This window comes from Corvus cornix, chromosome 3, assembly GCF_000738735.6.
Source record: "Corvus cornix cornix isolate S_Up_H32 chromosome 3, ASM73873v5, whole genome shotgun sequence".
In the NCBI taxonomy this organism is placed as follows: domain Eukaryota; kingdom Metazoa; phylum Chordata; class Aves; order Passeriformes; family Corvidae; genus Corvus; species Corvus cornix.
Genome location: NC_047056.1, coordinates 73,214,310 through 73,238,826, shown reverse-complemented (window position 1 = coordinate 73,238,826; position 24,517 = coordinate 73,214,310). Strand labels below are relative to the sequence as shown.

At 35.1% G+C, this 24,517-nt stretch overlaps 1 protein-coding gene across 3 annotated transcripts in view; it reads right to left on the bottom strand.

The window, feature by feature from the left end:
- The window catches only part of ASCC3 (activating signal cointegrator 1 complex subunit 3), a 252,669-nt gene that overhangs the window by 167,358 nt on the left and 60,794 nt on the right, over window positions 1-24,517 (bottom strand). For all 3 annotated transcript variants that reach the window (XM_010403548.4, XM_039568654.1, XM_039568655.1), the window contains exons 9-10: window positions 17,344-17,544; window positions 16,745-16,885 (exon numbers count right to left, since the gene is read on the bottom strand). In XM_010403548.4, coding sequence (XP_010401850.2) covers window positions 16,745-16,885; window positions 17,344-17,544 — 342 coding nt within the window. The remainder of the gene's footprint in view (window positions 1-16,744; window positions 16,886-17,343; window positions 17,545-24,517) is intronic.

The window sequence follows — 24,517 nt, the reverse complement described above, 5'->3', positions numbered from 1 at the left end:
GAAAGTGGTAATAAAATTTGATTAGGATTTAGGCTGAAAATAGTTTTCCATTAAAAAAAAAAAAAAATCTTTTAACAGTGAAGACAGGTAAGCCCTGAAGGAGATTTACCAGGAAGTTTAGGAAAGCTCCATGATCAGGGTATTGTAAAATTAAATTAGAGCAATATTTATCAGCAGTGAAATATATGTACTACATCTGCTTCCTCAGAAGAACAAATTAGATTAATTCTCATACTATTTTGTATAGTTTTGAGACCAGCTTAAAAGGCAAACATCTTCAAAACTTCAATTAAAAAACACCTTTCAAGTTTCAATTATAAGTAACTTAAGTAACTAAGTATGACATATAGCCTAGATAATATAGTCTACTCTATATTAGTATTTTTAATGCCACTAATAAATACCATGCTAGTACTGCATTCTGTAATACAAACCACTGGACACTTCATGATAACAAAATGGTTTTTGTTATAATAAGAATACTTTATACTAATATTACATGTACTCTAATTTTATTGTAAATTAGACTACATTTTATTATAGTTATTGCATGTACAGTGATTCTTCAGTGTCAGAGGTGCTTAAAATTTTTTTTGATTTAGTATAGGAAAAGCTGTATTCTAAATGCAGTCAAATTTAGCATTATGATCTGCAACATTTGTAAACATTAATTTGAAGTATAATGTGTGGGGTTTGTTCCACAAATAATCATACTAAATGCTAGAGAACCTAAGATATTCTGTAATGTGCAAAATGAAAACTTAGGGGATATAAACTCTCAATTGCCCTGATGCTATTTTGTAATTTACTTGTATTTTCAACTGACCAGAAGCAGTTAAATTTGACAAAGATCCAAAAAGGCAAACATTCCCTGAGCAACCTGTCCTCAACTCTGCTCAAATAAGCTATCTTTTTGCAGAGGAATATTCACTCAGCAGGCACAGCTGTTATTCTGCAATTTTTACATCTAAATCAAAGATAATTGGACTTCTGAGTACATTTAAATTGTACTCTGGGAGAAGGGTCTAACTTAATGCATCATTTGCATTAACTATAAAAGACTGCATTTTCATCCTGTAAAATTTACTGTGCTTAAAAAAGTATTTGGAAGTGCAAAACAGTTACTAAGTAATTTTAAAGACATGTGGATACCTTTTGCACAGAACCTTTTCAGCTATAAAGGACCATTAAACTAAACAGAAGTAAATCATTCTTCTAAATTCTTCATAGATAAAATATTAATGGTAATAGAGACTCCTGAAAATGACTTTTCTCCAGCTTTTACTGAAGATCCTCAGTGACAAAAAAGCCTGAGACAAAACTTATAATGTTTTATTTGGTGTTTTTAATAAATTCATTAGTTAATCATATGCAGATGAGCAGTTAGTTCATACCATAAAGTACTTCAATTTCAGATTTTCCGATAATAGTTTAAGAACTTAAATCAAGGCATTCTTTATTGTTACTTATTAAGATCCATTGTACTTCACAATTTAACATTCAGACAATGTATTTTAAGGATTTTTAGTCTTAATTTTACGTATAAAAATATGAAAAGCAAACTGCTTATAGCATTCCATCACTAGAAAAGAAAATCTGATATTTGTTCGACAAAATGTCATCTTTTATCATTACACAGGAACATTGAAACAGGCAAAATGGTGTCTAAAATGTTCCTTGCTCATCTTTTACTGATACATGCAGTAAATATCATATAGCCAATTCCATGAAAATGGACGAATTTTGATTTTCACAGAATCACAGCAAGAATAAGGTTGGAAGTCACCTCTGGAGATCTACCAATCCAGTCCACTGCTCAAATCAGGGTCACCTAGTGGAGTCAGCTGAACACTGAATACAGACACGTATCCAGTATCTCTCAGGTGATACTCGAAGTCTTTGAAGACTCCACAGCTTGTCTATACAAACTTTCAGTGTCTGACCACCTTCGCAGGAAAAAAAATAAAATCTCATGTTTACAGAGAATTTCCTGTATTGCAGCATGTGCCCACTGCCTCTTTTGCACTCACTGGAAACTGCTGAGGTCTGTCTCAGTCTTCTTTACACATGAATACACCATGTACTCAAATCACATCTATCTGAGCATTTTCATACCCAGACTGAATGACCCCAGCTTGCTTTGCCTCTCGTCATGTGTCAGATGTTCTATCCCTCAGTAACCTTCATGGCTTTTTGCCAGACTTGCTCCAGTATGTCCCTGTTCCTCTCTTAACAGGAGCCCAGAAATGGGCCCAGAACCACAGATGTGTCTCACCAGGGCTGAGCAGAGAGGAATGGCCACCTCCTTTGAGCTGCTGTCAACACCCTTCTGAAATGCAGCCCAGACTGAAGGGGATGTTGCTGGCTCATATTCAATTTTTTTCTCACCTGATCCTGTCCCTTCATGCTCAACATGTGCAACTACTATCCTTCCAGTTCACCTGTTTCTGCATCCACCTCTTGCATGCTTCCTTTTTATGTTTGGTTTTTCATCCTGTAGGTTTCCTGACACTCTTGTCTAACTTGCTGATCATCAAGATGAGCCACTCCTGAGTTTGCAGGCATTGAGTAGGAATAAGAAGTACAAAGGATTGCAAGAGACTCTTAAAGTCTGAAAGACTTTGAGTTTCCATCTAGAGTAAAAAAATACCGAAGTAGCTTATTGAACTCATTAGTATCGCTTGCTAAGTCATTTACAGTGCAGTGCAGAAAATATTGCTGTAGTGTGCTCTTTGATCAGTTTTCAACACCAGAGCATTTTGCTAAATAATCCTAAATATAATACCCTTACACACAATGCAGTTTCTGAAGGACATTAAGTGAACACTCTAACTCAAGAGTCATACTGCATGACACAAACGCATTGAGCTAACTGAACATATTACAGCTATAAAACTGGATCTATAATTTTTGTATATTAGCACACAACTGAATTAAAAGTCTTTGAAACTTTCTACTACACTAGGAACTCCTCCCTCCCCCACCGCAATGTCAGTGTTACCCAATCAGTATTACATTTATCTGTTTTGAGAGATGTAGCAGTAAATACAACTTGGCAAGTACACAACTAAACAAGATGGACCTTCTGAAACACAGTAAAGCAAGACCAAATAAGTGGAAGGAGCAGCAAAGAGGTCTTGTGCTTATCACTGTGCCTTTGATGTGAAGAAGTAACATTTGGTTTTCAATGTCCCTGTCTTAAATATTTTCTTAAATGACAAAAAGCCACATTAAAACCAGCACAAACCAAAACTGGTGCCTATGAAGGCACAAGAAACAGGCTCAAGTCTATTACTGAATCTTATGTAAGGTAACCCCTTAACACTGGGGTCTCTAAATAAACAGCTGACTAGTCAACACATGAGAGTCTACACAAAGCCATTCAAATCTCTTTAAGCTCAGAGTCCATACGACTGTGATATATATATATATCCCTTATTTGAGTGACATAAAAGGAATAGAAAGAATAGAAAGCTCAAAGGCAGCTTCCCCTTAGGAGCTTCACCATTCTGTTGCAGAAATGGAAGCAACTTAGCAGCTCCAACCAGGCTTTCTTCCTCCCACAATCACACATCTTTATTACACAGAAGCCTCTCTGATGATGCCACTAGTTTAAAATACGTCACTCACAATCTAGCTTAAAACATTACAAATCACATGCAGCTCATGTGATTCAGTTGTCACTGGATGGTCACATCACTGCAGCAATACACCTAAAAATCCACCATGGTAAGACAGAATTTGATTCAACTAGTCCCAGTCATACAAAAGTGAAGAAGGGCCTTTTAAAAAGTAATAACTTAATTACAAACCTGGCAACAGAGAAAGGAAGATGCTGAACCCTCAAAAAAAGGCTAAAGAACAACAGTCCTCTCTCTTAACCATACATTAATTTTGTATGTTGTTCTACTTTCAGAAAAACTTCAGCATCGTTAATACCTGTTGTATTGAAGAAACAGATGCAATAATCTACGAGTAATCTTTTACAGACACAAATTTAAAAAAATGTTTACTAATTTAATACTTTCAATGCAATATTTTTAACAATTTATTTCATATTCACTTCTGCAACATTCTGCCACAATGAATTGAGATGAATCATTGACAATGAATTGCGATCTCAATAAAAACAGACAGTAAATGTACTTTAATATCATAAATCACATGCATTTTCAGTGCAATTTGATTTTAAACAGCAAATAGGCAGAATATTACCAATAATCATTTTATACATATTAAAAAATTATTTCAAATTTTTTTTAGATAGCACTGCTCACAAAAATATTTTGAATTACGTATTTGCACTTAATTTCATAACGATAATAAGCAGCAAAATTGATTTAAGATATTAACTGCAAAGTTAGTAAATTGGATCTTCCCATTTTCAGTAACTAACTTATCTTGTGTGTCTGATATCTACACTTGAAAAATTAAGAAATCTACTTGATTCACCTGTAGGTGACACTGTTGGTCTTAGCCATACAACCAAAGAGCAACAGCGTTCCCGCAGTCTGGAACAATGGTGTTTCCAATCTTTTCGAATCTTTTTTTTTTTGTTTTTATATTTGTACGCTAGTACTTTTAAGTTCCATTGTGTCATGGTTTAATCCCAGCCAGCAACTAAGCCCCACACAGCCACTTGTGCAGTCCCCTCTGGTGGGATGGGGTAAAAGTGAGGAAACTCATGGGTTGAGATAAAGGGTTTAACAGGTTAAGTGAAAGCCTGTGCACACAAGGAATTCAAAGCAGAACAAGGCATTCATTCACCACTTCCCCTTGGCAGCAGGTGTTCGGCCATCCTCTGGAAAGAAGGGATCCATCACGTGTAACAGTGATTTGGGAATATAAATCGTCCCTCTGAACACCCCCCCACCCCTTCCCTCTTCCTCCAGCTCTATATGTTGAACCCTATGGTATGGGATATCCCTGTGGGATCCAGTTGGGGTCAACTGTCCAAGGTGTGTCCCTCTCCCAGCTCCTTGTGCCAACCCAGTCCCCTCGCTGGTGGGGTGGGGTGAGAGGCAGAAAAGGCCTTGACTCTCTGAAAGCACTGCTCAGCAATAACAAAAACACCCAGTGTCATTAACACTGTTTCCAGCACAAATCCAAACCACAGCCCATTGCTGCTATGAAGAAAATTTACTTTATCCCAGCCAAAACCAGCACAAATTTTAATATCAAACCTCTGCAGAGACAGTGATTTATGTAAGTGCACAAAGTACACATATTTTAAAACTGAATATATTCTGATAAAGCCTAAAGTAAATAAAAAAAAATAGCCCACTGGAGAGGAAAAGGAAAAAAAGAGTATATACTTATAGCAAGGGCTCTTCATCCAAATTGAGTACTTGTATTTGTTCATTTTAGTGCTGAAGTACAATGCCAAATAGTTCATCATTTATTGGGAAAAAAAAAGAAAAACACTCAAAACTTCTGGTTTTAAACCAGTTTTAAGAAACTTCTAGTAGCCAAGTAATGCATGAATATAATTACTTCCAATAAAAGGGAACACACCAAGAATGCAATTACAAAACAACCCCACCTTATATCCTTTAACAACAGAATACATAAACAAAATTTTTTCATATTGTTCATAATGTCTGTAATTTTATCTGGCATCATTTCAACTGGGTTTTTGCTGCTAAAACAAAAATTAACTCCCACTTTTCCACCCAATCTAAATAGGGATTTTAACCAAGTGAATCATAGCAAAGAATGCCAATAGCAGAGAATCTATTGCACATTTTATGATAGTATGTGACATTTGATTATTAATCACAAAGTAGGTTAGTCAAAGACTGCACTAAAATTCTACAGATTATGCAATTACAGCAAGCAAGTAGGCATGTTAGCAAAACAAACAACTGTATGTCTATTTCAAAAGTAATTTATTTCAAATAAAATGTAAATGAACGTCTAAAGAGTACTGATTTTAATTTCTGAAGCACGGAAGACTGATTTTAGTAAAACCTGTTATAAGTGTAGAAACTAATTTAGGTCACAGACAGCACCTTCAGTTCCTTATAAAGGACTACTATTTTTTATTCAAACTGCTACTGTTTGATGGTGTGTAAGTACTTTGCCCCACTGGCAAAATCTTAGCTGTCATAGGCACATATATTAATGGAAGAGTCATAAATCAGAAGGGCTTCCAACAATTCCACTAGAGTATTGGAAGACTGATGCCAAAAGAAAGGAAGTACCATGCTGAAAGCATAGAACAGTAACATCAGCCTGAGAAAGCAATGTAGTTGCTCCATTCTAGCAACAAAACCAACAGAAACAATCCAGACAACATTTCAACTAAGCAACAAGCTTATTAACTGACCCCACTGGAAAAATATCCAGCAATCTGTTATACAAGTCGACTTCATTTATTTCTTAATAGTTTTCATCATCAGAGACAAGAATCCTACATGCGATGTTGCAGAGTTTACTGCCTTTATTTCTGAGGGTTAAAGAGTTCAGTCAAAGCATTAACATCACAGGCCCAAAGTTACCTCTCTGCCATTTAATGCAATTTTTTTTCACCTGCCTTACTATTTCCCTAAGTTGGTATAAGGAAGTAAGAAAACCGGGAAAACCATAGGCTTCATAAAAATGGCACCCACAGAAAAATTCCTTCCTTGTCTTTAAAGGGTCAGGAAATAGCATTAAAGTGATAAAAAATTGAAAACTTGTCCCTGAGGTGAGCTAGATGGGCATATCAGCATTACAGAAATGAGCACAACCTGCAAGGAAGCGGGCTTCAAGTATAAGTATTTTCTCCAGCTTCAGACTGCAGTCAGTGCAGATTCACCTAATCCAGGTTATGTCTTCATTTCCCTTTTGTATTCCCATTTTGGATCTCTGAAGAGAGTAACCTTAGCTTTTCTTCCTTCTGCTTATCCATTGAAACACTTTCAGGATTTCTCTTTCTCTCTCCAAAAGCTGAAGAGAATGAATTTAGCCCAGCTGAGGATGTGAGTGTTACTGGGAGCAAACTTCAATGTGACTGCTGTCAACTGGGAGTGTACACTGCTTACTAGTGAAAAGACTGCCAAGAACAGAACTTTAAAACACCCCACAGCATTTCAAGTCTTGCAGATGTACAAAGACACATCCCTTCTGATTATATTTAAATGATCTTGCTTTCAGAACTAAACACCAATTAAGAAATACAATTAACATTTACTGAAAAAAAAATTTAAAAGTAAGACAGAAAAAAAAAAAAGTAGCAGTCTGTGGTGTGCCATCAAGACTCCTTGCCTCAAAGAGATCCTGGATAGTGGATTTTTTAAACACAGTTTTACCTGAAGATAGCATTATCAGTGAAGCAGGTTGCAAAATTTTATTTTGCACACTATGAGAACTTCTGAAAAAAGGAAATACATACGGAAACAAGAGTGTGAAGCGGAGATGACTTTGGGACACAGAAATCCTACTGTATAAAAAATATTTTGATCCTTCTTGATTTAGACCTCCACTTTAGCAAGGATTTCTGTTCTAAATATTTCAGTAAATTTCTCTCATTTGAAAGGTAAGGCTTAACCTCATTTAGAGAAAGAAAGACTTTTTTTACATTGTGCATAACTTTGAAAATTCAGAAGAAAGTTTTTTTTCAGCAAGGTTGTACTACGGAATATTCAAGAAGTTCTCTCAAAGGAGTCCCTTCTTCTTTCTTTCTTTTTTTTTTTTTAATTAGATTTTGATATCTTCCTGTCCCAGTCCAAATGTTGATCAAAAGAGGATATTCCGCTATTGAAACCTTGGGCATGCATAGAATCCAGCACTACCTTACATTCTAGGCATACTGGAGGAAGGAATATTAACCAGGTTCAACTCTGGTTTTGAAATGAAAAGCAGAGGGTTTTTCAGTATCTGTGAGCTTTATAATCTCTGTATCACTTCTGAAGGCCACTTCATGAAAGTTTAACTCCTCATGCAAAAAGAGATTTGTGGATTTTATTGCATCTAACACATCCAAAGCACCATTTTGTTCCTGGAAGGAAAGAGACTGGTATCTAAAGTCAACAGTGATACAGATGTTTGCAACGACTGCAAGTAAAAAACCAATGGCATGCAATAGGAGATGAAGGCCACTTAGAGAAGACTAACATCAGAGTAAGTGCTTACAGGGATAGACAAAATATACTGAATAAGAAAAAAGGAGATTAGACAGGGATAAAGCACCAAGAGACATAAAAATAAAATAGTACTTTCTTGGTTCAATGGCACTTTAGATTGTACATTCTATGCAATTTTTCAGTGAAGGTTCTTTATGTAATTTTCACAAAATGCTGTGGTAATACAAATGGGATAGCAATTGACAATACTACCCTTTAAAAAAAAAGTGTTCTACAGTTGATTTCTGTTAAAATGCAGTACAATACAATAGCCTTTGAATTACTATTAAGGGAGAAGAGCTGTCGATATCCTGAATTAAAAACATTCATAATTCTTGGTCACAAATTGAAACATTTTTGTATGAGTGTGGTGATATGCATGTCAAGGTGACATCATCTTTATTACTGTAAAGAATTACTATCTCATGTACTTACTATATGAATAAGAAAAGTCACTATATATGCATACTCAGCTTCTAACAGTGGGCTTTGTATATCCATGAAGTGAGAAGCACATACATAGCAGAATATCATAGAATATAATGCTGTAATATTTAATAAAATGTACACAGGAAAAGTAGCAGGAATCAACCTCACTATTTGCTTTTACTTAGAACATCTCTATACCCTATTAAAGTGCAGGAAATGAGAAACTGTATGAGAAAAATAAAGCTGTAGATGAAAAAGCAGGCACCTCAACTTTATAGCCCTCTTTTGCTTCAAATAGTTTTGGACTTGATTAGTTTTATATTGCAGTTAAGAACTTGAGAAAAAAGCATTATTCCATTTTATTAGTATCAGATTCCAATAGGGAATAAAGCCTTCATGACTTAATATCACAGTCTATTGGCTGACACAATCTATCAGAGTGATCATCCATATTACTCAGAGGTCCTGATGCCATTTATCGTTCTCAGAACTACTTGCCCTATTCAGCTCTGATGTTTTTGTGGTCTCTGCTTCACTTCTCACTTATGTCTTGCCATCACAAGTACAATTAATCAACTAATCTTTGAGATGTCAAAATACATTCTGTCCTTCAGGCTATTTCCTCTCGTCAAGAAAAGCATTATTTTCAGTAATCAGACAAATGTATTTGCCAATGCAAATGCAGCTTACACAAATTCTCTTTTCATTTACAACACTACTGTTTACAAAGACACCATCAATACTGTTGTATTACTCATGCTCCTCAATAAGAATTGCCCTTTTGTTCTAAACTATTCTTATTTAAAGTATAAACAGCTGGGTAAAATTAAATAGAAAAATAACCAGCTAATAAAATTTCCAATAAACTAAACAAAATTCACTTGGATTTTAAATACCTAAAGCAAACTGTCAATGAAAGCAGTAAGTTTTTTTAAAAAATCCCAAACTAAAACTAACTTAGCTAAAACTAACTGTGGTAGGTCAACAGCTGTGGCTGGCAGATGCCCACCCAACCACTCTCTCATTTCTCCTCCTTTCCTGGACGGGAGCAGAAGGTAAGATGGAAAAGCATACGGGTCAAGATAAAAGACTGGGAGGTCATGTACCAATTACTGTCATGGGCAAAACAGACTTGACTTGGAGAAAACTATTGCAAATTAAAAATAAGAGTACAATAGTGAGGACACAAAGACAAAACCTAGACAAAAACAAAGACAGAACTTCTTCCTGCTAGTCCCCCTTCTCCGCAGGCTCAACTTCGCTGCTGTGTTCCCAAGTTCTCTACATCTCAGGGATGGGGTTTATAGTCGGTCCATAACTTCATCTCAGACATTCCTTCCTTACACTTTTTCCCCACTCTGCTGTGGATCCTACCACAGCATACACCTTCACAAACTGCTCCAACGTGGGTCCTTTCCATGGCCACAATTCCTGCCAGGAGCCTGTTCTTGCATGAACTCTCCATGGGCCGCCTTTTCCTTTACTGCACCATCAACCTGCTGCTATGTGGGGTCCTCCAAGAGCTACAGTGTGGACATCAGCTCCACCATGGCCTCTTCAACGGGCTGTGAGGGAATCTCTGCTCCAGTGCCTGTAGCACCTCCTTCCCTCCTTCTGCTCTGACCTGGGTACCTGGAAATCATTCACATTTTAACTGCTCAGCATGTTTGGCACTTGGCAAATTAAAGTGGTATCACTTCTAAACCTTTGAAGAATGGTTTCTTAGCAAAATGTTAAGATAGTTTTCATATAAACTGTGAGCAATATTAAGAATCAACTCTGAAAGCAACGCGATTTTAGTTTACGCAGCTTAATGGGCAGAGAACAAATATGACAGCCAGCTGCCCATTTTCTAAATGACAGTGCAAGTCAGGTTTAGCAGGACTTTCTTCACTACCCAGACATGATAGCAAAAGATGTAAACTTCGAATTAGATTTACTTGAACATCATGAAATTTTTTAGAGTTCATAAAGAATAAAGAAGTTTTTTTTGTTTGTTTGCACTTTTTTTTTGTTTGGGTTTGGTTTAGCAATTTTTTTTTTATGGGTGAATGCTACTATAGGTTTCCCACTTCCTGCCTTCATTTAGGAGGAATGCTTTAGAAGCACATTAGGTTGAAAGCAGACTAAGGTCAGATACAGCTTCTGATTTGCTTCTGATACCCCTTTCTCTAAGCAGACATGAGATTAATTTTTATCAAATCCATGGCAGAAAAAAAGGCAGAGAGACCTTCAGAAACCTAAGAGTTTTGTAAATGTCGGTTTCTGCGACATCTTTCAGGCCTGTGTTTACAGACACAGCCTTGCAGTTCAGTAAAAGTATACAACTCTTTCTGTAGGCCTTGAAGTAGTTGAGTACTATGTAAACATTACAGAAAATCCAATAATATGTTTTAAATTTTGCTTTCTGTATAATTAATGTTTTGATCAAGAAGAACCATAACAAAAATAGAAATGCTTTTCTTTAAAAAAAAAATCTTTATTCCTAAAGAGTTAAAAAAAATTCAATAGTTCAGAAGTGGCAGAATCAGGACTACTCATACAATTACAGTTTGATTCATTTTCTCATAACATTTATTTAAAAGACAGTAAAATTCCTTTTCCTGCTGTCTGAATCCCTTTAACTCCAACAATATGAGAATGAAGGAACAGAGACATGTAGAGGTTTATAGGCTGGGGAAATTAGCCTGCTTTCAAAATTTGACCAGATTTGTTTCCAACTACTACATAATTCTAGCAACACAGAAAGCACTTGTAATCTGGGCTTAACACCAATACATATCTGTAGCAAGCAAGGCTCATGACAGTCTGGCAGTCCTCAAAGCACAAGAAGAGACCTAAGACCAAAAAAAGTAATTTTGCCTATAACTGCAGGTCTGAGGCACAAAATAAAGACATTATAGAAAACTTATTTCAACTTCAAAATGTCAGTCTTGCTTATATGTACTTACTTGAATTAGAATGCAGGTTGTTGACTATTATACCAAAATGCATCTAATACCAAACTGCTGAGGTACTAATTTAAGGGTGAGAAATATTCACACTAACTGAAGAGGCAGTAAAACAGCAAAATAACTTTCCTTAAAAAGAAAATAAAATATATTTAACAGGGTAATTTTCAAAACCCATTTTTAAAGTTTATAAAGATGGAAGAAACTTTGATAAGCTTTTACTGCGTTATGCCAAAGATCTGAATTTTGTATCCTGCTATGTATGCATAAACCATTAAAAAGAAATTATCTTCTACATGTTTTTTGATGCCCACTAACTTTGCGTTAAGGCCAGAAGGCATTTCTGCACTCTGTAGAGGCTACCACTGTTTTGCACAAGTTAAGGCATGATGGCACTTATCCATCAGCTTACAATACACTGTGCCCAGGGCAAGGCACTGCTTTCAGACTTGGTGATTACCTTATAAATCTATACTGCTCCAATTCCAGCTGTGTTCTCCAAACTTTCAAAAGATAACTATAACTATATTATATTTGTTGCAAATGCAAGGTCAAAGACAACTGAAAGCCCACAAGTTGATTTGGAAGTTTTGTTATATCATTTTCTAGACTGTTTAAAGCAAAGACTGAGTAGTGCTATATATATGCACACTCGAGAAAGTCCACGAATCATCTGAAAAATCCATTGCCTTCCAACAAAACACTTCATGTTATCCTGAATGCTACCCAGCAATAACCACAAGTTATTACTTACGAATATTTTCCATTTAAACATGAACATACCAAAAATCAACCTACCAAACAATAGGTTTTGGCTGAAGTATGCTTAATATCATTGTGGATTAAGTGATGTCCAAGTATAAGGTAGCAGTATAAGGTAATACTGTATGAACATGATTAGATCATAGTAGGTCAGTATACAAACATGCTTAGACTGGAGTCGATAGGAGAAATATCAGCTGTAGGAAAATAAACTTCCTTGATTTGTTTTTAATGAGGAAAAGGAAGTGAAAAACTAATCTATCTTTATTTAGACTATGAAAAAAGCATTAACAAAGTTAAGATAAACTCTTTTATAGAGAACCAGTACAATAGCTAAGTTTATTTATTAAGTTTATTTTCTCCTGCTCCCAAGTACAGTGAAGCACTTATTTACACACAAATTATTTGGTAATAGATCCTGGATCTACTCTCTCTGAAACATTAAAGCAACATGTTACAAACACTTAAACATACTCCTTTTCACAAAAACATGAGCACAAGAAAGATGTGGACCTGTTAGAGAAAGTTCAGAGGAGAGCCAGGAAGATGATCAGAGAGCTGTAGCACCTCTCCTGTGACGACAGGCTGAGAGGGCTGAATTTGTTCAGCCTGAAGAGAAGGCGTTGGGGAGACCTCATTGTGAGTACCTTAATGGGACTAATATAAAGGCAGAAGAGGGACTTTTTACATGGGCAGATAGTGTCAGAACAAGGCCAATGGTTTTAAACTGAAGAAGGGCAGGTTTAGGTTAGATGCCCCATCCCTGGAAGTGTGCAAAGCCAGGCTGGATAGGGCCCTGAGCCACCTGATCTAACTAGTGGCACCCTGTCCATGGCAGAGGCATTGGAACTAGATCATCTATAAAGACCATTTCAACCCAAACCATTCTATGTTCCTATGATTCTATGAAGGGGAATTGTCTCAGAGTTTTAACACACATCCCACATGTTAAACTTGTCACTGTGGCTTTCCCTGCATAAGATGTGGGGAGCAGTTGGAAGACTGGTCAAGAAGGGTCAATAAAAAAAATTCTCATTTTTCTTTTTAAGGCAATTTCATTATTGCTAAAATCAGAAATAACTTATTTTAGAAGCTTATGAAGTGTGTTGGAACCACAGTAATGTTAATGAATATTCAATAATAACATGGAAGTAAAATCATATCATGTATAATACGATAAAGGTGTGGAGCAGCAAGAAACATGGAAACATGGCTACCTTCTGGATGAGTATAAATGACAGCATGGAAAGCACAGAGAGAGTTATTGCTGAAAAAAATGTGCTATAGACCTTTTTAGTTGGAATATCTTTCAAAAATATTTAAAATATTTTATTCCACCATTAAGGGAATGAAAATTTAAATTCTTTGTTACCTTTTTGTGGCTAGCATTTATATCCTTTAAAAATATTTGCAGAAAAAGTAATAGAGGTAGCTCCCACTGTATATTAAGGTGCATTCCTGAGCAGGGAGACAGTTACCAATTTGTCAGATAAAGCAATTTTTCCTCATCAGGATAAGCACAACAGCTACATGTAATAACTTACAAAATACACATCTTTAAATATACACAGGCAAAGTATGAAGGATGAAGCAAACAGGATGGAAAGGAAGCAGAAAATTATCAGGAATGTCACTGAAGTGCTACTTTTAACTAATACCTGACAATCACCTTATTTTTACATCTTTCATTGTGACTGATTTGATTCACCTGAGGACAAAAATAAAGATGGTGAACATACAATTGCTCAGAAAACAGGCAGAAGACAACTGTCACAGGAGATATCAGGCCTTCAGTTGCCCAGAAGTACCAGCTGAGATCTTTTGAAACAGTGATCCAACGTGAAATACCAGCATCTCCTTCAGCTGATGATCCTACTCTGCCTTTTATTCCCCATATGATATATATTGTCCCTATGTGTATAAATTGTGTGCATGCATCTACCAGCTGTAGCATTAATTCTTACAGGAAAAACTGGTTTTCTGCTAAACAAAGGTACTTTGTTACTACTACTACTACTAAAGGCTAGAAAACAGAGCAACGACTGGCAAAGCAAATCTGAAATTATAAATAAAGAGGCAACACCTATCAGAGTATTCCTGTCTGAGAAATGTATGCATTAGAGAGGCTGACAAGTAAAATGAAGCTTTGAAGCAAGAATCAATTTAACATAGGGTAAAAAATGGTAAAAGAAACCTGCTTGGATGAAGTGGTTTTAAGTCCCTAGTTGAGCAAAGAAAGCTCTTGAGTTTTCATAGAAAACAATATATATACAGAGCAATAGGCAAGATCCAGCACAAGCAAGTGCTCTTTCCTCAGTTTATAATAAGGCTACATATTTGCTGTGTACTTTGTTATGCAGCAATAAAACATTACACACTGCTGGGCTCCAGAATCTGCAAGAAGAGTAGCAGCAATTACACTGGTAACTCTTGGATTGGCATCATCTCTCATCCTCACTTTCTACAATCCTGATTAATCATAAGACTGACTAGCTATGACAAAAAAGAGAAAACAAAAAATTATTCCACTGTCCCAGAATTTTTGGCCTCTATATTTTTTTCCTTTTAACCTTCCCAATGTTTTGAAGAGCAAAGACACAAAACTGAGCAGAAGCAAAACTTAGAATTAATCAACACTTTAAGTGTACTTTCTTTGAAAATATAGGAACTGAATTTTGGGTCACAAATACAAATTTTTCCTCTTCTGGACACCACTTTTATTCCACCTCCACTCTCCCCAAAGGTTTAGAAACTACAAATACACCTCAGATTAGTGTTTCTATGCTATGATATACATAGGAAACTGTAGAAATCCCTTGAAGGTAAATTTCTGACAAAAAAAAGCTAATTTCAAAGCAATGAGACGAGTCCGTGGCAGGAAGAACAAAAAGATTTTACCCACATCCTCCCTTTTTTATTTCTTCTTGATTTTTATACATAAATCTACTTTAGCCTCTTCCCCACAAAAAAATGAAGAATTATGCTAGTAGTGGCATTTTGGACTAAAATAAAAGAGCATGGTGAAGCAGAGAGTCTTCTTACACTCAAGTTACTATGTTCCTCTAAGTTAATACTCTGCATATACTAATAATTTCCCATTAGTAGGTAATTAGACTTCAGCTTTGTAAACTATTTCACATACAACTTTTTAAATAAAGCCTGAAATATTTTTGTTTCTTTTGTTTCCTTACTTTTTTACTGGATGTAAGCAGAGTGCTAACAATGAGCTGAGATTTTAGGAATTATACTGCTAACTAGAAGAGCAAGAGTAAATAGCACTTTTCCATTCTACATTCATTATGTTCATCCAGCTTTGTCCTTACATTCAGAGCAGTTTTCCTACTGTCACTATCAGTTTCAGCAGTGATTACACATTATCTCTCTCTATGAAAACCATGATCTACTTGATTATGCGCCCTAGCTGAAAAGTACTGTGAAAACAGGAAGCAATTTAAAATGGTAATTTGGTGTATGTAAATAATTTCAATTACTAAAAGTTCCTACCAAAAAGTTTTTTTATTTTGTAAACTCAGATTTTAGGTAGATGGTGTTGCAAAGTCACTCTGATAAAGTACCAGTGATTTTACTGTCACTCATTGATATTGGTTACCACAGTATTGTGACTGTATGCATAAACATGTATGTATATACATCTTCTAATTGCTATTCACAACTTCATACTGGATTACTACTGCAGTGGTCCTCCTAATTATTAATTACATACTGACATATTTTCTTGTCATGTGACGCATTTTCTCTCCACTCACCATAAAAATGTTAAATATCTCAAAGCTAAGATTGCCAAAATATCACTCATCTGAACCAAAAATTACTACAAGTTACAATTATAAATCTTCGTATTGATAACACAACCAGGTTTTTTTTTGTTTCTAGGACCAGGCAGAAGGGGAAAGGGTAATCATATGGAACTGTACGCAAGAACAGGTAGAAAAGCATCTTCAGAGTTTGGAAAAATGGTATTTCACTGACACAAACAGCATTTGCCTGAAATTAATATGACAAAAAGTGTCTGCTAAAACAAAATAATCCCCATTTATGCAATCCTATTAAAGATGCTAAACCCACAAATTTTATTCATTTCTATGAATGGTCAAATGTTTAGCCTAGTGATGTCTTATATTTTTTAAGGACAAATGAGGAAAAGTAAGATCAGCCATTAACAGGAACATAGTTTTTGTTTGGTTTTTTTAAATGAAAAAGAAGGCAAATATTATTTTGACGTATTTGCAACAATGTTGTTACAGCATTTCAGATTTATTTGGAACTTACCATTTGTAGACCAAACTTTCAACTTTTCAAAGATGGTTTTTATTGAAGAATTCTGAATTTATATCAGTGTACATAACCACTGTAATTACAGATGTCATAACGTTTCAACTGCTTCACCAATACTGTTACAAGGAGCTTGAAGAGCAGTGTACCTATGAAAAGGTACAAATACACACACAGAACAGTATTTTAAAAGATTGAGCATACCTGTGTTCGCAGAATTTCGCCTTTTGACAGTTGCATATCACCAGTCAACTCTTTCACAGTAATGCCGAGTGGTTCCAGACGCTTGCTGAAGTAATTTGTCATTTCGGCTGCCAAAGCTTTCATAGGAGCAACATACACAATCTGCACCAAAACAACACTCACTTGATAAATGAGCAAACCCCACAACGTTGTTTGTTTCATGGCAACCATTACAAATCACAATTTATTGTGAAATATGATACCAGGCACTTACAGTGAAAAATCTTAATAGTGATATATGAAAAGTAGTTATCTTTGGTGGATAAGTGTGCAGCTGTTTAAAGGACAATGGATTTTGTTTATACAGCCTCATCGCTTTGAAAATTGGTTCTGCATGAAAGCTAAATGCATTTCATAGCTTTTTATTCACATAATAAGATTTTTAGAACACAAGTAAGAATAGCTTTAACAATAATGAAGTAAATCAAAACTAGCCTTATCTTTAACTTGGAAAAGTCTAACATCCTTGAGAACTTCCTGATTTCATATTCCATGTATAACATATAATGGATTTTACCTTACAAGTTAAAAAGCTGTTATTTGGTTCATTAAACTCCTACCTTGAACTCATCCTTTTTGATAACACCATGCTGGACATGCTGGCGAATTTCATGAAGGATTGTCAGCATGGCAATGTTAGTCTTCCCAGCTCCAGTGGGGGCACAGATCAGCATGTTCTCATTTGTGTTGTAGGCTGTCTCGAAAACTATAGACTGGATTCGGTTTAGTCTTTTCATGCCTTTAAAAGCAAGTTGTCCAATCTGTTAAAACAAACAACACACATATCTTGGATTTTTCACAGATGTTTGTATATGTGTCTGTGCATCTATACATATATTAATCATAAGAAAAACAACTCATGGAAACAAACCTTTGGATACTTGTCATAATATTTTTATTATTCCAAGTTTTTTTATTCTGAGGCTACCACTTCTACCCAACCCTCAGACAGTGAATCAATAAAGAAAACAAATTATAGCAGGATAACATCTGCTAAAATAAATCAAAATCTTTAGCCTCATACTATCTCACCACTAAATTTTTTTTACTCAAGAGCGTGATCAAAACTAATATGCAGTAAAATATTAACCAATTAGTAATTAAACATCTGTAAAACAGCATTAATAAGAAAAGAACAATACACATCTCTAAGATGACAAATTATGATTACTCTGTTGGCAGATGAGGCAGCAATACAACGAAACTCAGTAAAGTTGATTTAGCAAACACAGACACAAATTCAGTAAAAAACCTTCTCTTGCTTCTGAGAAAATCTCCATCTTGCAATTGTTCATGTTCAGACCTTTCTCCAACAATATTTACAACAAGCTGCAGCCACCACAAGGAACATAACACTTGCATGTGTAGTCCAAAACAAACTTAGAGAATGTTTTAAAAAAATAAATTTTATCGTTAATACAGGAAATTATGCTTATTATAGTTTAATGCATGTTTAAATCTTATAAAGTACAAATCATCAATTACAGTAATACTTTGCTCCTCTTGTCTCTCTGAAAAATTGTATTTTTACCAGGAAAGAACCACGGTACACAGACAGTGGCAATTGCTGCATTTGAAGATTGTAAAACCTTTGCAACTGAAGAACAGCCCTTAAAATATAAAATTAATTTTTAATAAACTTACTTTTTCTTAGTTATTTTTTACAGATGTTTAAAATAGACTGCAGAATACGTAATTACTTTCTTTCTACATATTTAATTATCTGCAATGTTTCTACTACAAAGAATGAAAAGCATCTTACTGATATATTTGAAGATTATAATTTTTACTTTACTTGTAGGAAACAACAAAAGTATAGTAAAGAACAGGCCTCAAAGCATCTTCTGAAGATCTCCTTTTCCATTATTCTGGGTACTTTAATTAATTTACAGTTATTTTCTATGGTAAAAACTCTCTCCAACGCCACATAGTCTTTCCAATTCTTTCCAATACTAAGCAAATTATTTGAGCAGGACTCAATTTATTACTAACTCAAGTAATTCAAGCTTAGGAATGAGGGCTTCATCAGCTATTTACATCAAATAATTCACTTAATTTTGCAACAAACAACACTAAGTCTATCATTGTGCTGCAGCTTTCTTGTAGTAGCCTCATGAGGGGCTACAGACACAAATTACAAATTCAGATTAATAGACCATTTTCACAATAAATGAAAATTCTCTACTCTTAAATCTATAGGAATGATGTACTTAATGACTAACCAACTGCAGTTTTATTTTAGATGACTTTGAACATGAAAAAACAACATTCATTGATATAGAAGTCAATGAAATGCCATGCAATCAACACACTATTTCTTTTTGAAAAACGCCCTTTTCAGTTTAACAGTACCTTTGTCTTAGGAAAGCTTTCAGGTTGAAAACTTCCTGTGCCACACCAAAAAAGCAAGTACTTGAATTGCATTTGTATTTATAGCATTTACAAATCTCTGATATATCCAAATTTCTATTTAAAACTGTTGTCTTTGGTGAAGGAAAAGAAAGTATCTAATGCAAGTAACAAATGCACCTTTCACCAAGTTCCTTCAATTTTTTAGTGGCTGAATTTCAGTATTACAAGCGTTTTCACTGTTACTGTTCTTGCACAGTTTATTCTGCTTGCAACACTGCAGGAGGAAAGCTTATTTGTTTTGTACCGTGTTTTGTACACATAATGTGTACTTCGTGTGTTGTCTTCAAAATTCATTTCATCTTCATGAATGAGACTCATATCAAGTATTAATGGTTTTCCTGGAGACCTGTTGACTGAACCTGCTGCTATCAGGGTTCAATCAGCTATTTGTATGACCTCCTTAGTCATTTTAGGTTTCTAATTTGCCTGTTACTTCATTTTGAAATTTCTTGACAGATCTTTGTAATTGGTATATTTTTCTTTTCCCTCCCATTCCATCAAGATGCTTTTAGAAGGTGCTATAAACACTGCATAAAGTTCACACTGATAAACACCATTCACAGTGTTTATAACAAAGGATCTACAGAGAGAAACTCCGAAGTACAACTGGTGATTACTAATAAAACACTACATTACACAATATGTGTATTATTTAAAGAAGCAGTTTTTAAACAAAAGCAGGAACATTGCTGTCTAAATGAAGTCCAGCCTAAGTATCTTCAGAAACGGATGACAGGAATTTTCCACAGTCACACAGTTGGATATGTTTGGCTTTACACATAGAGGTCACCATACAGCTGTGTGATTATTAACACCCTTAAATATGTCCTTAAGTTATCTTAAACTACTGCTTGTAAGAATATGCTGTTCCAGCTCCAACTCTAAGTGTGGAGTATAAAACATCTTTTTCCTTTACATTTGGTAGAAATTATATATACTACAGCCAAAGGAAACGCAATTGTAAGCAAAATTAAATACGTATTTAGAAAAACAAAAATAATTTCCTGTCTCCTTTCCTATTGGAAAATAGTAACACCATGGATTAACACTGACTTGGTAAGTAGCGATAAACAAACAAATGTTCTAGAAAAAACAGAGGAACCAGTACAGCAAGTTAGAAAAATTAACTTTGGCTTGTTTTCTGGAAAGATGCTAAGCCTATTGAAACAGGAATATTAAGAGCAGAATAAAGATTAACAAAAAAACCCCACAAAACAGAAAAACCATAAAAGCCTGGTTAAGAACTAGCAGCACTTTTTTAAAATAATGGTATTCTGAACCAGAACCTAGTTTTTCATTCAACACACTAATTAATTTTCAAGCTGGCATTCACAAATCAATATACAACATTCAGAATCACAAAACAGTCAATGAATAATATTCTTTGAAAGTTGACTCTGCAGGAATATATTAAGGATTTAAAAAGCTACAAGAGAAAGTAACTCCAGAGGAAAAAAAATACCCTATGATATCTTCCAACCAACTGCCCATTAATTGAAAAAATATTATCTTTCCTCTACATTCCATTTTATTCCAAACAGTGCATAATCCAAACCCAGTAGTTTTGCTCTTAAAAACAGTAAGGCAGCATACAGAAATGCAATAGTATGCACAGAAGTCCACAGCTTGAAAAAGGTGTTTTCCTAAATTGATTTGCAAAAACTACATATTTTAAAAATGGAAAACAATTTTTTTCCCCTCTGGCACATAAACATCAGCCAAGGCTTCTACAGACCAACTCTTTCAGATAAACCAGTGAAATCCCTTCTTGCTTAAAGGTCTGGCAGCCACAGGATGGCAGAAAGTGTTTTTTACTGAAAATGAATGAGATGAAACATTTTTTAGCCTTCTATTCTACAGCTGATTTATCCCTACAATTCAACACAAACCATAGGAAGTTTGAACAGAATACAATCTGAGTGTTACTCTCAACTAACAGGATTTCAAGCCTAAGATGATGCCATTTTTACACAAGCATGAATCAATGTGAAAAGCCACTGAGAAGCAACTCTTTCCACAAACCAGATGATACTCAAAGCAGCTGTGACGTGAATGAATAAACCCCCTGATTTTACTTCAGTAAGCTTTCCAATTCTTTCCTATGGAATTTATTGTTACAACTAATGCATTTATGAATAAATGAGATTACACCTAATCAGGATATTCTAAATCAGAAATTTCATCAGAAAGATATTTGTGTGTTGGTGCTCTAACAGCAATTTAAAAATAGGACAAATTTGTTTAAGTCATAAAAGTAATATTCATAAACGAGTCCATACGGTTCAGTCTGCAGGCAAGCTACAGCTCAGAAACACAACTGCTTTAGCAACACAGTAGTGGCAGTGTCTGCTCTAAATAGCACAGACCTTCAGCACTTTAGACAGAGTTTTAGTCATGCAATTCATTACCAAGACCTTGTAGAAATGTTCCATAATGATGACTTCTTCTGTCATATTATAACGAAGTAATAAGATTACTACCCATTTATCTTAGCGATAATCCATTGCACCCCTAAGCCAAAGCTGAGCTTTCAGCATTTTCCCCACTCATTAGCTTAATTTTAATGTAGTACTATTTTATTCAAAGTATCTTATACATCTCAGGTGCAACAAATCCCATTCTGCAGTCAGCTGTTCTACACTTTCAGTTAAAGAGATGATTGATCTTACTGCTAATAGTATGACTAATCCATGCTTTTTTACATAAAAACCATGAAATTCAGGATGCGAAAACTCTGATGTCCCTTGTTCTGATACGTAAATAATCTCTAGGTCATCTTTCCCCTTTGCTGTCCTCTGGAATGTTGCTGGTTAAAACACATATCAATGCATATACAGTCATATACGCACACAAACATATGTTTTTATATGTATATATATACACATACACATTTTAATAAATACATTCCCGTTATCCTTCTAAATTATGAATATTTAGTAGTCCCCCCTTGCTTTCTAATTATGCATCTATATACTTAAAGCACTTCTGTGCCAGCGTAAATCCTATTTTGTTACTGAAGGTACACTCAGAAATAAATATGTATGTTATACCTGGGGACTTCCACAGCTTCCCTCTCCTGATGATACTTTTCATATTCTGCTACTTCCATGAAAAAGTGGTAGCTTGTGAGATTTAGGAACAGATATAAATAAAAATATAACTACATAAATAGCATAAAGGTAAAATTATTTTTATGTTATCTTAGGAGTACTATTTGAAAATATAATTTCCTACCTGCCCCAAAGACTGAAACGTTTTCTTTCAAAGTGCGCGTATACATTTTAAGCAAAGGCTCATAACACGCAAAAGAAAAACTGCATGATGTTTGGATCTGCTCCATTTAGCACCAAATCATATCAGTGAGATTCACTGGACTTAGGGGAACAATTTTTGCAGGAACAAGTAGCATACACAAAGATACGAAAATTATACAAGCGAACCAAATAGAGCTTATGATTGGCTTTGGGCCATAATCAGCATTACAATTTCTTCAAGTAAGTACAAATTATATTTCATTCAGAGTGTAGTACCTGAAGATTTATGTGCTATAAAGGAAGCTTGGAGTAAAACACATTAGACATGCAAATAACAAAGGGCACCAGAGAACCAGCAGCTTATTTCAACACTGTACCTGCTACAAGTGACTGGACTAAACTGAAAGCAATTCTTGCATGGTATGGGCTATTCAGGTCACTATTAGCAGCAACCACAGATCACAGAATCATTTCACTTAGAAATATCCAGTTCAGCCCCTCTGCTCAAAGCAGGGCCACTTACACCTACGCAGTTGTGTTTCAACTATCAACAAGGATGGGGACTCCACAACCTTTCTCAGCAACGTGTACCAGTATTTAACCACTTCAGAGTAAAAAATTACTCTCCTGTGTTCAGATGAAATTTCATGTGCCTTAATTTGTGCCCATCTCCTCTGGTGCTGCCACTGGGCACCACTGTTGAGAGTCTGGCTCCCTCTTTGTTAATCATTCTCACATCACGTATTTATACACATTTGTCAGACTCCCCAAGCCTCCTCTTTTCCACCTCTGTCACACTGTCCACACACACAAAAGATGTTCCAGTCCTTTAATTAGATTTAAAAGTCAGAAGAATTCCTAGAAATGACAAATAATGAACCATAAGGGTAAAATTATACTCTGACGTCTTATAGAACAGAGAATCACAGCCCATATAAGATTTCTTTGAATATATTCTTAATTGGAATTAAACATCATCTTTTAGAAAACCACAGAGCCTTTTATTTTAAAATTATCACCACATTCACTGGTTAATGCAGTAGGTATTTAAGTAGCAGTAGCCATCAGAAACCAGGGAAATGTGCATACTTTCAAGTTATATTAGTGACATTAAACTCAAAACAAATACTGCAAAATTCTCCTAGATTCTGACAGAGTTCACTAGATTTAAAAAAGTATCCTGAGAGAAAAAAAAAAATTAATATATTCATTCTATATTAAAGGATCAGCTCTGCTCAAAGTTACCATAGCACAAAAACGATGAAAATTATTATGGTTTTGGGTTTTTTTGGAATACTGCTTCTAAATCGTGATTAAACATTCCAGACCTTTCAGACTTCATGTTTGCCAAACACTGAGAGTTTTATTGAATTACTCATTTCTCAGAAATGTCAAAATTCTGGACATAACAGTGAGTGCTGTTCAAGAATCAAACTTTCACTTAAGAAGATCCAGAGTCCATCCAGAGAAGTCCAGAACAGTTCCATTTAAAAACAAATTGCAGCAAAATCTAGGAGTATAACAATCTCCTACCAACTGTGGAAACCTAGGCCCTCCTTGAAAAAAAGAGCCAGTGAAAACCAAAAATAAGTCAAAGAATAAAAAGCCTTCATCTGTGGTTTTGTGTGCTCACGGTTTTGTTTAGTTTTTTTTGGTTTGTTTGTTTGTTTGTAATCAGTCCTGCCTTCTGCTCTCTTGAAGAAAGATCTATTCAAAATCAAGAGGTTTTAGGGAAAATATTTACCTTCATATATGGCAGCTAAGAGTTTACATGCCTGAAGCAATTTCAACAAAAATCCTTGTAAATCTATAGTTACATTGTCACCAACTGTATATATAAACTATTCTCTTGATGAACGACACTATACAAAAAACTGCAGCAGTCATACCTTTTCTACAGAATTCTGAATTATTCAACCACTTATTCTTCTACTAAAAAGACAACATTGAGAAATATTCTTGGGTTCAATGTATAGATTAAATCCAAAGATGTCTGCATGTACGTATGCCAAATCAGTTTGAAGGAAATGACAGGACAGCACTGTGGCGCTATAAGGCTTTCACTGCT